General features: G+C 48.6%; 1 protein-coding gene across 2 annotated transcripts in view; it reads left to right on the top strand.

Moving 5' to 3' along the window:
• PRKDC (protein kinase, DNA-activated, catalytic subunit) overlaps positions 1–14,319 on the top strand; it is a 132,323-nt gene that overhangs the window by 44,356 nt on the left and 73,648 nt on the right. For both annotated transcript variants that reach the window (XM_061438711.1, XM_061438710.1), the window contains exons 31-40: positions 2,142–2,393; positions 4,012–4,235; positions 5,069–5,277; positions 5,466–5,598; positions 6,014–6,172; positions 7,064–7,267; positions 8,857–9,042; positions 9,411–9,515; positions 10,299–10,466; positions 12,437–12,564. In XM_061438711.1, the coding sequence (XP_061294695.1) occupies positions 2,142–2,393; positions 4,012–4,235; positions 5,069–5,277; positions 5,466–5,598; positions 6,014–6,172; positions 7,064–7,267; positions 8,857–9,042; positions 9,411–9,515; positions 10,299–10,466; positions 12,437–12,564 (1,768 nt within the window). The remainder of the gene's footprint in view (positions 1–2,141; positions 2,394–4,011; positions 4,236–5,068; positions 5,278–5,465; positions 5,599–6,013; positions 6,173–7,063; positions 7,268–8,856; positions 9,043–9,410; positions 9,516–10,298; positions 10,467–12,436; positions 12,565–14,319) is intronic.

Raw genomic sequence — 14,319 nt, 5'->3', positions numbered from 1 at the left:
GGTTTGGTGGCTGAGGCGTGGGGATGCTGGGCTTCACGTGCGCCGGGCACGAGTCCGGAACCAAGTGGTGCTGTGCCACGTGCATCTGGGTGAGGCGGCGCCCTGCACCATGGCTCCTCAGCCTGTTTAGCAGGTGGCGTGGAGGACCACTGTGGGGGACAAGAGGCGAGATGCCTTCCTGTCATTCTGGGAGTTAGAAGGATTGTGCATTTTGTTATACTGTGGAATATAGTACAAGTCGCTTAGTCGTGCCCCACTCTTTGTGACCCCATGGGCTGTAGGCTCCTATGTCCATGGGATTTTCCAGGCAAGAATACTGGAGTGGGTTGCCATTTCCTTCTCCAGGGTACTATGAAATACGTGATGTTAAATACTATATAATTTACATACTATATATCATGATTGTATTCATGCTGTATATTTACATATACTATGTAAACATATAGTATGTATTTATCCACTGTACTATAATTTAACATATGTGATAGAGATGTATGTTTGTGCTTTTAATTTTTAGGGAATTGTTTAAAAAGCATTAGTATTTTATATATGCTTTTAGTCAGCAAAGTTTGTTTCACATGTTTCCATTCTCACAAGGAAGTCAGTGCAGAGTGGATGGATGGGGTGGAGGGCGGAGCAGAGGTGGGACTGCTTCCTGCAGGCCCCATGCCTGCAGGTGGCGTTGGCGCGGCCGCTCTTCCTCCCAGCTGCCTGCTGCAGACCCTCCTCCCAGCTGCCTGCTGCAGGCCCTCCTATACTTTGGTGAAATATCAGGGCTCTACCTCTCAGAATGATCTGTGTTGAGCACCGGACGCTGGGTTCGCCATCTGACTCGTCCTCCTGTGTCCTCTAGGGGGCCTCTGCCCACTTCAGGGATATTTAAGGTCCTGCGTCCTGCAGAGGTGCCCTGTGCACCAGGGCCAGGCGCGTGGACACCCAGATGCATGGGACGTGATGAACAGTGCAGGTTTGTTCCCCACCAGGGGATGGTGGTGGAAAGGCCCCGCCTCACGGGGAGTGGGAGCGAGAGACAACCTCCCCACCCTCCCCGACTCATCTTGTTTCCCTCTAGGCCTTTCTTCCCGGGCCCTTCATTTCTGCATGTTCTCCACCGCCACTCTCAGCTAGCACTTGATGTAGAATTTACATATCTTCTTATTCTTTACTCACTGTTACAGTTTTCTTTGTCTCTTAGTGAAAATAATGAACTGGTAATTTTTCTTTCTAAAACTCTGAAAACATGGTTCTAATCTTTTCTTACGTGGCTTGTGATAGGTATTTTCTGAGACAATAAAAAAACATTCCTTCTTTTGCATCAGAAATACCTTACTGTTTCAGTTTCTAACTTCATTAGAATGACTTGACGTGTTTAAAGGCACTGATTTCAGAGCCTACAAAATACGCTTTAACATTCTTTGTTTAATTTAGAAAATAATTAATATCTATTAGAAAAATATCTTTTAAAAAGTAGATCATTTAATTCTCTTATTTAATGAACACTGGACTTTGCCACGTGGTAGATGCTCTTCCGAGCACTGTTTCAGATATTAGCTGCTTTGGTTCACGTAATCTTGGCGATAGCCCCGGAGGCGGATGTTGTGTGAGTCACTGGACAAGGACACAGGCCAGGGGGCCGCTCCCCGTGGCGCCGGCTGGCCAGGCAGGACCTTCAGAGGGCCTCACTACTCCTGTGCTTGTTCCTGCGAAAAAGCAATAATGGTTCTCAAGATAGAGGGCAGGAGGAAGAGTCTGAAGTTTATAGATAGTGAAAAGGTATCCAGTTAGGTTGCTAATGGTTAAAGACACTGAGGAGAATGACTTCTGGTGAAATTACCTTCTTGTCTGTGGGCACAGGGAGTGAGCTGTGAGTGCCACAGTTAGAAAAACACTATCCTGGATCATTTTGGAATTTCATTGCATTGGTAGGTTTGTTTGTGTGAGTCTTTTATGGGGGGCTGTATTTGAAATATTGTGATATTGCCCGTTTTGTTATGGTCTGATGACATTTTAACCTACCAGACCTTTTTTTGTTCTTTATTGGTAGGAGAAGCTATTTTTTATTTTCGTATAGCGATTACCAAATGATTTTAATCACGCGAGAGTGACTGATGTGTGTGTTTGAATCCTGTTTCTCTTTTAAGGCAACAGGTCCCCTTCCTCATGGCTGAGAGACCTGGTCCAGAAGGAAGGCGTCCCCTTCCTCGTGAGCACCTTCGAGGGCGGAGGAGCCCGGGACCGGCCGGCCGGCCTGCTGGCCCAGCCCACCCTCCGCCACCTGCAGGGCCCCTTCAGCCTGCGCGCCGCCCTGCAGTGGATGGATGCGCTGCTGGCTGCGCTGGAGTGCTACAACACCTTCCTGGATGCGGGCACCCTCAGCGCCGCCGAGGTCCTGGGTGGGTAGAGCCTGTCGGCTCAGCTCCACGGCTCTGCCCGGAGCCAGGCTGGGGAAGAGATGGGGCATGTGACTGGACGGGATCATGGGTGTCATTCTCAGCTCTGCCTGCTCCCTGCGCTCACAGTCAGGGTTCGAGGCCCCCTGTCTCACCGCCCCGGGATCCACACCACTCTCTCGCCCTGCTCCCTGGTTCTCCACCCCCGTGCCCCCTCATCTTCTGAGCTCCTGGGGGGGTGTCTGTAGTTTTCTTAGCTCTTCCTGTTCCTGGAGCATTTCTGTTCTAGGCGGTAGTGACGGCGCTTGCGGAGGACAGCAGGCGGTGCGATGTGTGTGCTGAGCGGGCCCTGCCCCCTGGGGACCTGCATGGCCCACGTGGGCAGGTGCCACTCTGGGAGGGGAGTCCCTAGGGAGGAGTGCGTGCAGCTGGCCGGTGGCTGCCAAGTGCGCTCTGCTGTGAGGCTCAGAGCAGCCGCATTTAGTGTCTGGGATTTCTCCGGGGTCCTCGCTTGCGTGGGCCTAACTGCAGACTTTCCCACAGAACAGGTTGGGCTGTTCAAATGATTGAACTGGGGGCATCTGCTCCAGCTGTAGTGACAGCTGACTGAGGGGACTGGGTCCTCCCCCAGTCCTGTCAGAGGTGACAGGGTTAGAAGGACTCAGGTGGTCCCTGGTCTGCTGCACTCAGGGCACCTCAGGTTTGAGAATGTGACTCTGACCAAATGTACTCTCAGTTACTTGAATACATAATGACCTGTCCAGAATTACTCAAGTGACCCGTCAGGTGGCAATTTGATTAACTTTCCTTAAATCTAATGACACAGAGAACTGGACACCCCACCCAAGAGGGTCTCACCCAGCCTCCACCTTTGCTCATCTCTCGACTTAGGCACCACTGGGGTCACTTGTCCCCGTCTTTATGCCCAGATGGTGAGCTGCACTCCGATTGCAGGGTGGAGAGCTTATGTCTGTCCTTCTGTGGCAGACGGGGTGGGCCAGGGGAGTGTATCTCAGACTCATGAGTTTTGTGGGAAACCCGTCTGGGAGTTGGCCTGAAATTGACTCCATGAAACAGCCAGTCAGAGCCCCCTGTTTAAGGCCAGGATGTGTCTCCCCCGCTGCCCCTTTGGGGGACATTTAGGTGGTTTCTTCTTATTTTAAATTGAAAACATTGCTAGAATGAACATCCTCAAAGCGCATGTTTGCGGTTCCACTGTTATTTCATGAAGATAAAATCTCAGTTCTGGATCAAAGGATATGAACTTTTAAACCTTTGATAGAAATTGGTGTGCACGTTATTTTAAAGCTTTTAGTATGATTGAGCAAATAGCCCTTCAAAAAGATTGTGTGAATTTATGGTCCTGTGGGTAGTGTTTGAGAAGCAGGATCTAACCCTGCATAGGTGTGTTCTTACTGTGTGGGTCTGCAGCTGAATTCTAGGTGGGTTGTGTTTTGAAATGAGAAGAAATAACTGCCCGTTTTATTCAGCTTTTATTGAACCTTTAAAAATTTGACTGAAAGTATATATATCACGCCCATACTTAAAGAAGGAATTTTACATTAATCTTAGTGATTTTTGAAGGAGGTGTATGCTGATACTTTACTATAACTTTTTCTAGGTGCTGAAACGCAGTCTTCGCTTTGGGAAGCAGTGGCTTTCTTCTTAGAGAGCATCGCCCTGCACGACATGACGGCAGCACAGAAGTGCTTCGGCGCGGGGACCACGGGTGACAGGCCCAGCCCGCAGGAGGGCGACAGGTACAGCTACAGCAAGTGCACAGTGGTCGTCCGGGTCCTGGAGTTCTCCACGACGCTGCTGGGCACCCGCCCCGACGGCTGGAAGGTGGGCCTGCCCTCCCGCCGGCTCTGCTTCCCCAGAGCTGTCCCTATGTGGGAACAGTCTGTTCTTGAAAATACCGGACTTCAGGTTCTCACGTGGGAACAGAAGACAATTTTCTAAATGTCTTATTGGCTCTTGGGTTTTATGCTGTGACCGAGCACCTGCCTGAGGAAATGCACATCAGCCAAAGTTTGTAAATGTGTCTGTTTGGCCGAGGCCCACAGCCCACCCATTGGCATCTACTGTGTGCCTACTGTGCACCTGGCCTGCCCCTCCCAGGGCTGGGGGCCCAGGCTGCCCCATGAGGGTGCCATGGGGGCACCTCCAGGCCCACCTCTCCCAGGGCTGGGGGCCCAGGCTGCCCCATGAGGGTGCCACGGGGGCACCTCCAGGCCCACCTCTCCAGGGCTGGGGGCCCAGGCTGCCCCATGAGGGTTTCACGGGGGCACTTCCAGATCCTACTCTCTGGTGGCTGAGGGCTCAGACCACCCCATAAGGGTATCATGGGGGGCACCTTCAGGCCCGCCTCTCCCAGGACTGGGGGCCCAGGCCTCTCTGTGAGAGTGTCATGGGGGGCACCTCCAGGCCCACCTCTCCTGGGGCTGAGGGCTCAGACGACCCCATAAGGGTGTCATGAGGGCACCTCCAGATCTGCCTCTACCAGGGCTAGGGGCCCAGGCCTCCCTGTGAGAGTGTCATGGGGGCACCTCCAGGCCTGCCTCTCCCGGGGCAAAGATGGAGAGCGGGTGCCAGCCCTTCCCCCAGGCAGACGGACTCCCATGTGCCTGGCCGTCCAGGGCGCTGGGAGTCCCATTGCTGCCATTACGTCTGTCCAGCTCCTTGGGAAAGACTCGTGCAGCGCAGACCTCATGAGGCTCCTGGTGAGGACGTTGTGTGCACCCTCAAGTGTGGGCTTCAACATTGGAGATGTGCGGGTGATGGAGCAGCTCCCCGACGTGTGTGTGGCCCTGCTGAGGGCCCTGAAGACGTCTCCACACCAGGACATGCTGGAGGCCTGCCTCCGGGAAGAGGTCACGGCAGAAAGGTGGGGCTCTGGACGGGCTCAGCACGGGGGTGGCGTCAGCCAGGGCCTGCTCTGCCCCAGGACAGTGGCTATGGCTGGGGCCCTGCAAGCTTGTAAATGCATTCCAGCAGGACTCATGATTGTCAGAGTCTTTACGGTAAGGAGGCCAGCACTCACCTGGTTTTTCTTTGTTTTCCCTGCCTGGCCAGCATTGAGGAGCTGTGTGCTGTTGACCTGTATGGCCCGGACGCTCACATGAAGAGGGCCAGACTGGCTTCTCTCGTGTTGGCTTGTAAGCAGCTGCACAAGGCTGGCTTTCTGCATGTCATAGTGCTGTCTCAGGTAACCGTGCTGCGTTGTTTTACATTTGTCTTAGCTTATTATGCCAGTTAGTCTATTTGTGTGTAGTCTTTTTTAAGACATTGTTATGTACAGAGCTTGCTGAGATGGGAATTAGAGAAATACTTGATCCAGACACGTCAGTGTTGCCTGCAACAGTGAATGCTAAAGGTCGTGAATGTAAACTGGAAATCCAGTGAAGGACTTGTGAATGTTTTCAGCAGCCTTCTGAGACCTTTAGGCACTAACTGCTGTCCTCCCTTTGTGGCAGGAAGCAGAGGTGAGTGAAGTTGCCCCTGAGAGTCGGAAGGCAGTGGTCAGTGTTAGTGAACGTGGCTTTTTATGAATGAAAGCGGTGAGGTTGTGTTTTCCTCTCAAGCGTCTCATTGCTGGGTATCTCAGTGTTGCTTCACTTCAGTCTGCAGATGAGCAGCATTCTCTCGGCATGAAGCTTCTTTCCTTGGTTTATAAAAGCATCGCCCCTGGACATGAGGGGCTGAGTCTGTCCTCCCTGGACCCCAGCTGCCGGCGGTTCGCACGTGAGCTTCTGGAGCTGGCCTTTGCGTGCGGAGGACTGGTAGGAGACGCGCCCGCGTGCTCATGTGCCTTCTGGTGACCTTGGGCAGCGTTCACAGCGTCCCTGGAGACGGGAGTTTAGTTGGGGACCCTCTCAGCTGTGGCTACCCACTGCTGTATTCTGACCTGGAGAATTCCACGGACTGTATAGTCCATAGAGTTGCAGAGAGTCTGACACAACTGAGCAACTTTGACTTTCACGCCACTTTTCTGAGCTGCACAAGGACTTTAATAACTGATTTACGTGAGATGACTTTTTTCTCCCGTAAGAAAAGAGTTTCCCTTTTTTTTATAAAAGGAGTAGAATGATGTTCTTCTTGAACTGAGGTTTGGTTTTTCTCAGGCAGAGAACATTCTGTGGGTGCAGAGCCACCCTGTGCTGATGCAGTGGCTCTTCCTCCCCCGTCCTTGGTGACTCGAGAGGCTGGTGTGGGAGGCGCGTCCAGACGCCCCAAGTGCTCATGGCCTCGGGCTCTGCCGGGCGGCCTCGGATGATCTCGCTGGCTGAGGGTCCCCGTCCACCGCCCCCCTTCTCCTGCCTGCCCCCATATCCCCTCAGCACAGACAGACTACTGTCTAACGTCCTCACCTGAGGGTCCCCACCCACCGCCCCCCTTCTCCTGTCCCCTTGTCCCCTCGGAACAGGCAGACGACTGTCTAACGACCTCACCTATCCCAGATGCTCCCCTCAAAGCAGGATTTGGGGGAGCCCTGGGAGACACGGGAGTAGGGAAGAGTTCTGACCCCAAATGGAACCTGGGAAATGGAGCCTGGGGAGGGTCTTCAGTGCACAGCAGCCCGACCTCCCAGGCCAGGCCCCTATGCTTTACATGTCAGAGTTCTCTGTTGCCCAGAGAGTCCTGACCACTGCCGTCCCCTCTCCTCCTTGCAGTGTGAGCGCCTGGTGGGTCTCCTCCTGGACACAGCTGTGGTATCCACGCCATCCTCAGGAGGCGCCCAGAGGAACGTTGTCAGCTTCTCTCATGGACAGTATTTCTACAACCTCTTCTCAGAAACAGTCAACACTGAACTGTTGAGAAATCTGGATCTTGCCGTATCAGAGCTCATGAAGTCATCTATGGGTAATCCCAAAATGGTAATGGGTTTTTCCTCTTAGGAAAGTGTGTTTTCTTTAGTAATAAAGGGGTTGCTGTACTGCTGAGAAAATGCATCATTAAAACAAAATACAATCTCTGCCTGGAAGGTCTAAAACTCCTGCCCAAAGCCTCTCCTCTGTGAGCAGTTAGTGACGTAGTGGATATGAGACTTTGACCCTTGTTCTCATCTCGCAGGGCCCGAACGACACGGCTCAGCTGTGGGAGCAACCGGCCTTAGTCTCCCCCGGCTACGGCTGGGCCAACGCCGCAGTCCCCGCCACAATGCTGCGTCCTCACTTCCCACACATTCATGTTCTGGCCCCTCTGCCCCTCACACTGAACCTTTGCAGGTCAATATTTAATATGTAGTTGACTTTGGTCTGCTAAACTTAATTTTGAACTTTAAGTTGGTTGGTAGACCATCAAAAATCGTTAACTGTTGCAATGGCCATTCTAAGGCAGAGGCATAATTTCCTGCTGAGTTAATGAGCTGTTATTGCAAGGAGACTTTACAGCTGGGGCCCGAGTTAGCAGGTTGTTAACTATGTGAGAGTTAAGAGCAGGTGTTTCCGATGCGCCTGGTCTCCACGGGGTCGGGGTCTGTGTCCCGTGCGCCTCTCTGGGAAAGCTGCTGGGGCAAGTTCTGCACCAAAATGGTGTTGCAGTGGGGACTGAGGAGGACATAGATCTGGGAAGTGGGCAGTCTCCCGGGGAGGGCGCTGACCCCCACGCAAGCCCCGGGAGGCGCCCCCCCACCCCCCCGATGATGCACAGCCTCCCCCCTTCCCACCCCCGCCCCGATGCGTTTGATGACAGCAGTGATGGTCATGAGAAAAGCTCAGGAGGGGGACACACTGGGGCGCTGTCCCTCTGCCCAGCGAGAATCCACGTACAGCCTCTGTGTGTGCAAATCCCTCCCACGGACGGCGGCGCTAGAGTGCATTTCCTCGTCAAGGGTACCTGCGCCATTCAAACCATGTTGTTCACAAGTCAAGTATTAGGTTCATGGCCGACAGTGTTGCCAAGGAAGGAGACATATGCTAGCCTGGCTCATCTGTGAGTGGGGTCATGGCAGCGGGGACGTTGATTCGTGGATCTCAGTGGACTTAGGAGAGCGCTGTTGGGAAGGCGGTTGGACAGGAATACATGCACGTGTGTCCCTGTGTGTGTGCACGTGTGTGCCTGTGTCCCTGTGTGCATGTTCCTGTGTGTGCATGTGCCTACGTATGTGTGTGCTCTGTGGCTGTATCTCTGTGTGCCTGTGTCCCTGTGTGTGTGCACGTGAACATGGTGGTAATGGTGACCACGGAGAGCTGACTTCCCCTCCCATGGAGGATGCCCCCACTAAGAAGACAGTAGTGGTGTAAGCCTGATTTAGTCAAGGGGCTGGAGACCACTGTGGGCCTTTGTAAGAAAACTCACATGTTAAGTTACATGTGAACTTCAGATTTGAGGAACTGTGAGGTAAAAGGCTTTTCTGGAAATAGCGTCTTCATTTTCCGCGAAGAGCTTTGAATGACAGTAAATTCTGTTGTCCGTCTGTCGGCCTGGATGGTAAGTTTCCCTTTCTTTGCCCGCACTGTTCCAGGTGAGCGCCGTTCTGAACGGCCTGTTGGATCAGAGCTACCGGGACCGAGCCAGCCAGAAGCACCAAGGCCTGAAACTGGTCAGCACCATCCTGCAGAGCTGGGGGTGCTGCAGCACGTGGTGGGCCGGGGACGCCACCCCTGACAGCAAAACTGCGGTGCTCACCTTACTGGCAAAAATTCTGCAGGTATTTTCAGAGAGCTTGAAAATGTAATTGTGTCCATTGCTTGTGTCTTTGAAAGTTTGGTGGAGGTTTCTTGAAAAGCTCATTAGTTTGACTAATTTCCGATTCACTTACATCTTATGTTTTTCTGTTTTTTTACTTTATTGTCCTTTATCTTCATTGTTTCTTCTTATACTTTATCTTCTCAGTGTGCCTTTATGTGCATTGTTTTAGAGGATAGTTTTAAAATATTTCAGAACAGAAATTGTTGACATCCTTTTGAAGCCCAAAAACAAATTTATAGATCATTTCTGAAATTTGAAAAGTAGAAAATGTAGTATAGGAAATTGGAGGCACAGTGTAGAGATCTGAGTTTATTTTCCCTCTGTTAGATCGATTCATCGGTATCCTTTAATACAAGTCACAGTGCCTTCCCGGAAGTTTTTACAACATTTGTGAGTCTACTTGGTGATCCAAAATTGGATCTACATTTAAAGGTAAGAGATTAACAAGATTTTTTTCAGATTATGGTCTCCATTTGTTTCCTGTTTTATATTTTTGTGTATTTGTGATATTTTCTGTTTTTTTTAAAAAATTTTATTTTATGGAAAATTTCAGGCATTCTCAAAAGCAGAGGGAGCAGCACAGAGAACTGCTGGATCCCTGTCACTGGTTTTTGTAGCCATCAGTCATCTTTCTACTAATTAAGAATCTAAAACTTCTCAGTAACTTGGGTCCAGAACTTCATAGACTGTAATTTTAGAGTCCTGTAACAGTTAGATTTTACTCCAGTAAAGTGTAGCCTCATGAAAGTGTCTTGCTCCTGGATCACAAGGATTTTTCTTTGGGATTTTCTGCTTCATGTGCTTAGTCAGGTTTCACATTTCTCAGCACAAGGGGGTCTGGGAACTGATGTCCCGCCCAGGGAGGAAGGCCCTGCCTGGGATCTCCGGGGCCCTGGTGGAGGAGAGTCAGCTCTGCATTCACCCTGTAGGCTGTCCACAATGGTCTTTCCTCAAGGACTTGGGCAGCAGGTTCCTAGTAGTGGTTCTGCTTGTAGGAGGAGAAATCACGCAGACTCACGCTGCCCTGTCCCATGCTCTCGGGTGGCCCTGACTTGGCCACCGAGACAAGAGTGGAAGCCTGGATGCGGGGCACATCCCACCGTGGGCTTGGTGTCCTGCAGTGGTCATTGAACCCCCTGGCTCCATCTGTAGAGAGCAGTCATTGCCCTTGTCCATGGGGCCTGCAGCTAGTCTCACCTTGTGCTTGCTCCGCAGGGCCAGGCCGTGGCACTGCTCCCCTTCTTCTCCAGCCTCACGGGGGACCGTCTGCAGGAGCTCAGACACATTCTTGAGAAGCTCATCGTCTCTCATTTCCCCATGAGGTCTGGAGAGTTTCCCCCAGGGACTCTGCGCTACAGTAACTACGTGGATTGTATGAAAAAGGTTAGTTTTCAGTAGTAGCAAACAAAGGTAAAACACTGTTTGTTTCCTGTTAACATTTCTTGGGGAGAAGTAACTGAAATATTGAGAGAATGTTCTCATTTTAAGGATTCTGTTGAATTCATTTTGAAAGCTGGGTGTCTGTGGAGGCAGAAGCATTATTTAAATCCTTTGTAACTAATCGTTCCTCAGACTTCCCTGGTGGCTCATACAGTAAAAGCATCTGCCTATAATGCGAGAGATCTGGGTTTGATCCCTGGGTTGGGAAGATCCCCTGGAGAAGGAAATGGCGACCCACTCCAGTAATCTTGCCTTGAAAATCCCATGGACGGAGGAGCCTGGTAGGCTACAGTCCGTGGGGTCACAAAGAGTCGGACACGACTAAATGACTTCTCTTTCTTTTCCAATTTAAAATTGTGAGGTATTTTATGCATATAAATTTGTGCAGTATTTTATGCATGATGTGTAACTTTTGAAGAATAATACCCCAAAAAGCTTAGAAACAGAATATTACGTATATGGTACAGCTTCTGAAGTTTGAGTAGTGGTTGTTTGAGAAGCATCTATATAACCATCTCCCATATTCAGCTGTTAACTTTTTGTCAAACTTGCTTTGTGTGTGTGCATGCGGTGTGTGTGTGTTTGGCTGAAACCTTTGCGAGTTAGCTGCACACGTCCTGGAGATTCACCCCCGGATGCTTCAGCAGTGTGTCCTGAGCGGGAGGTGCCACGCTGATTCCAGACGCAGGAAAGTTCACACTGCTCTCAGACCCTGTGTTCTGTCGTCTGTGGTCACACTTCTGATGTCCTTGTGTTTGGCTGGATGTTTCAAATCAGGATCTAATTAACAGTTGCTTTAAATTGTCATGTCTCTCTGGTGTCTTTACATCTGTAACTGCTTCCCCTTCATCCCTTTTGTTTCTCTGTGATGTTGGGTTTTGGAAGAAAGCAGAGCCTGTTCTTTGAGGCTGACCCCCTTTGTCTGATTGGTTCCTTGAGGTGCTCTTTTGTTTCCCTCTTCCTCTGCATTTTCTCTAAACTAGAATTCAGGCTGCAGGCATGGCCATGATATTCAGGCTCACCTTTCTGGCAACAGCACCCTCCCCCAGTAGGCCTTGTGAGCGACCTCACGTCTGCTGGCTGGTCATAGTGGTTGCCGCCTCACTTCTCTGTTGGATGGTGTATTCTTTCTGCAAATTGGAAGTCATCAGTGGGCAGCAGCACCACTGCACCAGTACCATCTGAATTTCCTGCTCCCTCACAACCTGCCAGCAACTTGTTGTTGAGTCCACAAAGGTTCTGAGTAGATCTGTAGTACCTTTCTCTTACTGTAAGTGCAAGTGCAAATAATCATGGAACGTTTGAAGAAAGCTTCTGGCCTAAAAAAGATGTAAAACAACAGGAACTGAGAGGGAACAGAGTCAACAAGTCAAGATAACATCAAAGAGACTGTTCAGAGTAACTTCAGAGACTAGAGATGGTGTCATGTTGAGAAAGAACAAGTGAGGGCTCTTGGAAATTAATTACACGAGGGCAGAATTAAAAAGCCTTCACCAAACGGCAGATGAGATTGCAGCTGTCTCCTGAAGTGTAGAGAGAGCAGAGGGACATGGAGGTGGAAGGTGGGACGTGAGGTGAGAACGCTGCACCCACAGCCTGGAGTGTGTGTGGTGTGGCGAGGCTGGTGTAGGTGACACTCGCACCCTGGGGGCTGGAGCCCAGGAGCGGCCTCGTGGAGGGGAAGAGAGGACCCAAAACGTGGTCAGAGGAAAACTATCTGTGAAACTCTGAGGGAATCAAAGCTCAAGTATTTTGTGAACATTATGGGCCAGGCATTAACTGTAGCCCCCAAAATGACCTATATTGGCATTTGTTAATCTTTGTGAAACTGTTACAATTTTCTCTTTTTTATTTGAACTGTCGAAAACCAGTCCAACGATTATCACCACCATTGGTGTGTGTTTCTTTCCTAGTTTCTGGATGCATTGGAGTTATCCCAGAGTCCTATGTTGATGGAGTTGATGACAGAAGTTCTGTGTCGGGAACAGCAGCATGTTCTGGAAGAATTATTTCAGTCTACTTTCAGGAAGATTGCCAGAAAGTAAGTCACTCCTAGTTTGTGATCCCAGGAACCATAAATGTTTTATTTCTGTGGGAGATTATTATCACTGTGCAGAAAACAGTGAGTGCCTTATAACAGTAGATGCAGTTAAATTTTTGACAAAATCCAACACTCATTTACTCATTTATGATAAGAGTGGCAAAAGGTCATCTAAGAAAAACCAACAGCCAACAAAATATAGTGAAAGGCTGAGTGTTTTCTTCCTGAGTTTGAGAACAAGTTAAGGATGTATATTCTTTTCTACTCAGTATAGTACTGGAGGTTCCAGCCATTGTAATCAGGCAGGCAAAAGAAATAAAAGACACTCAAGGTGGAAAGAAAGAAATAGAACTGTATTTACTCACAGATGGCCCAAGGTAGAAAATCCTGAAGATCGCAAGAAACTATTAGAACAAAGAGACAATTATAGAAAATTTATTACGTACAGGATCAGTATTCACAAACCAACGATATTTCTATATATGAAGAGAGAACATTTGACACTATAATTACAAATGTAATTCCATTGATAATAGCATAGAAAAGAATAAAACAGATGGGAATAAATCTAACAAAAGAAGTTCAAGACTAGTACACCAAAAAGTACAATCTATTGGTTAAGGAAATTAAAAAATGAAAGATCTAAATAAGTGGAGTGATATTCCATGTGCATGAATTACAAGATACAATATTGTTAGCATGGTTATTTCTATCTGCATTGGTAGCTTTCGTGCAGTCCATATCAGAATTCCAACAAGTCTTATTTTTTTGTATATAGGAATTGTCTAGGGGTTTCTAATATTTTATGGAAGTGCAAAATACCCCTTAACAGCCAAAATAATTTTGAAAAAGAGGGATAAAATTGGAGGATTTTTCACACCCCAGTTTTAAAACTTACTCCAATGCTACAATTGTCTCTATGTAATTTTTTTCATTTTTAGAGCTTTTTAAGACAAAACAGAGGTAAATGTCAGTCCATTGCCATCACTTTTCTTTCTGATGTTCCTGCTGTCCCATCTGTGGCCAGTGGGTCCCTGGTAGCTAGTTCCTCAGTGCTTGGGCAGCTCTCCACTGGTCTCTGATTGTCTTTCAGATGCTCTCTGGCTCTGCAGATTGTCTCAGGCTCCTGAATCACACCATTTCTCCAGAGGGTCCGTGAAATGGTGTTTAGAGACCACAGTCTGGGTCCGAGGTGAACTTGGTGCTGCTGGGTTGCAGTGTTACTTTCAGTTCACACAACTAAGGAAGAGTTTGTTAAGGAAAAGAAAAACACTCTGATCTTTCTCTTTCAATCTTAACATTATGAGTTCTTTATTAACTTCTTTTATTATTTTTTCCTTTACATTGTAGATCTTTATTTTTTCTGTTGAGTATTGATTTAAATAACATTCCATGTTACTAATTGTTTTATCCTATAATACACAGAAAGTATCTTCAAAAATAACTAAGAATAATCATAGCTGGATGAAGTTAACATTTAAAATTTTATTTATAATTTACTTAGAGTGTATTCTCTGAGGATATAGTCACACTTTATGTTCACTTGAGTGTTTTTCAGTGTGTGGTTATTACACCACTTCATTAGGTACACTTTAATTAATTTTCAGATCTTAGAAGTTATTTTCTTTTTATTTAATTTTGTTTTTGAACGTGTGAAATACATACATGCATTGAACACTGAAAGTAAGTAATGTGCTGTGTTCCGGAACCTCCTTCCATCTTGGTCCCTCTTCTGTCATCTTACGCTCCTTTATC

The sequence above is a fragment of the Bos javanicus genome, chromosome 14 (genome assembly GCF_032452875.1).
Source record: "Bos javanicus breed banteng chromosome 14, ARS-OSU_banteng_1.0, whole genome shotgun sequence".
NCBI classification, from domain to species: domain Eukaryota; kingdom Metazoa; phylum Chordata; class Mammalia; order Artiodactyla; family Bovidae; genus Bos; species Bos javanicus.
The sequence above is the reverse complement of the archived record's forward strand: the minus strand, read 5'-3'. Positions and strand labels throughout refer to the sequence as shown.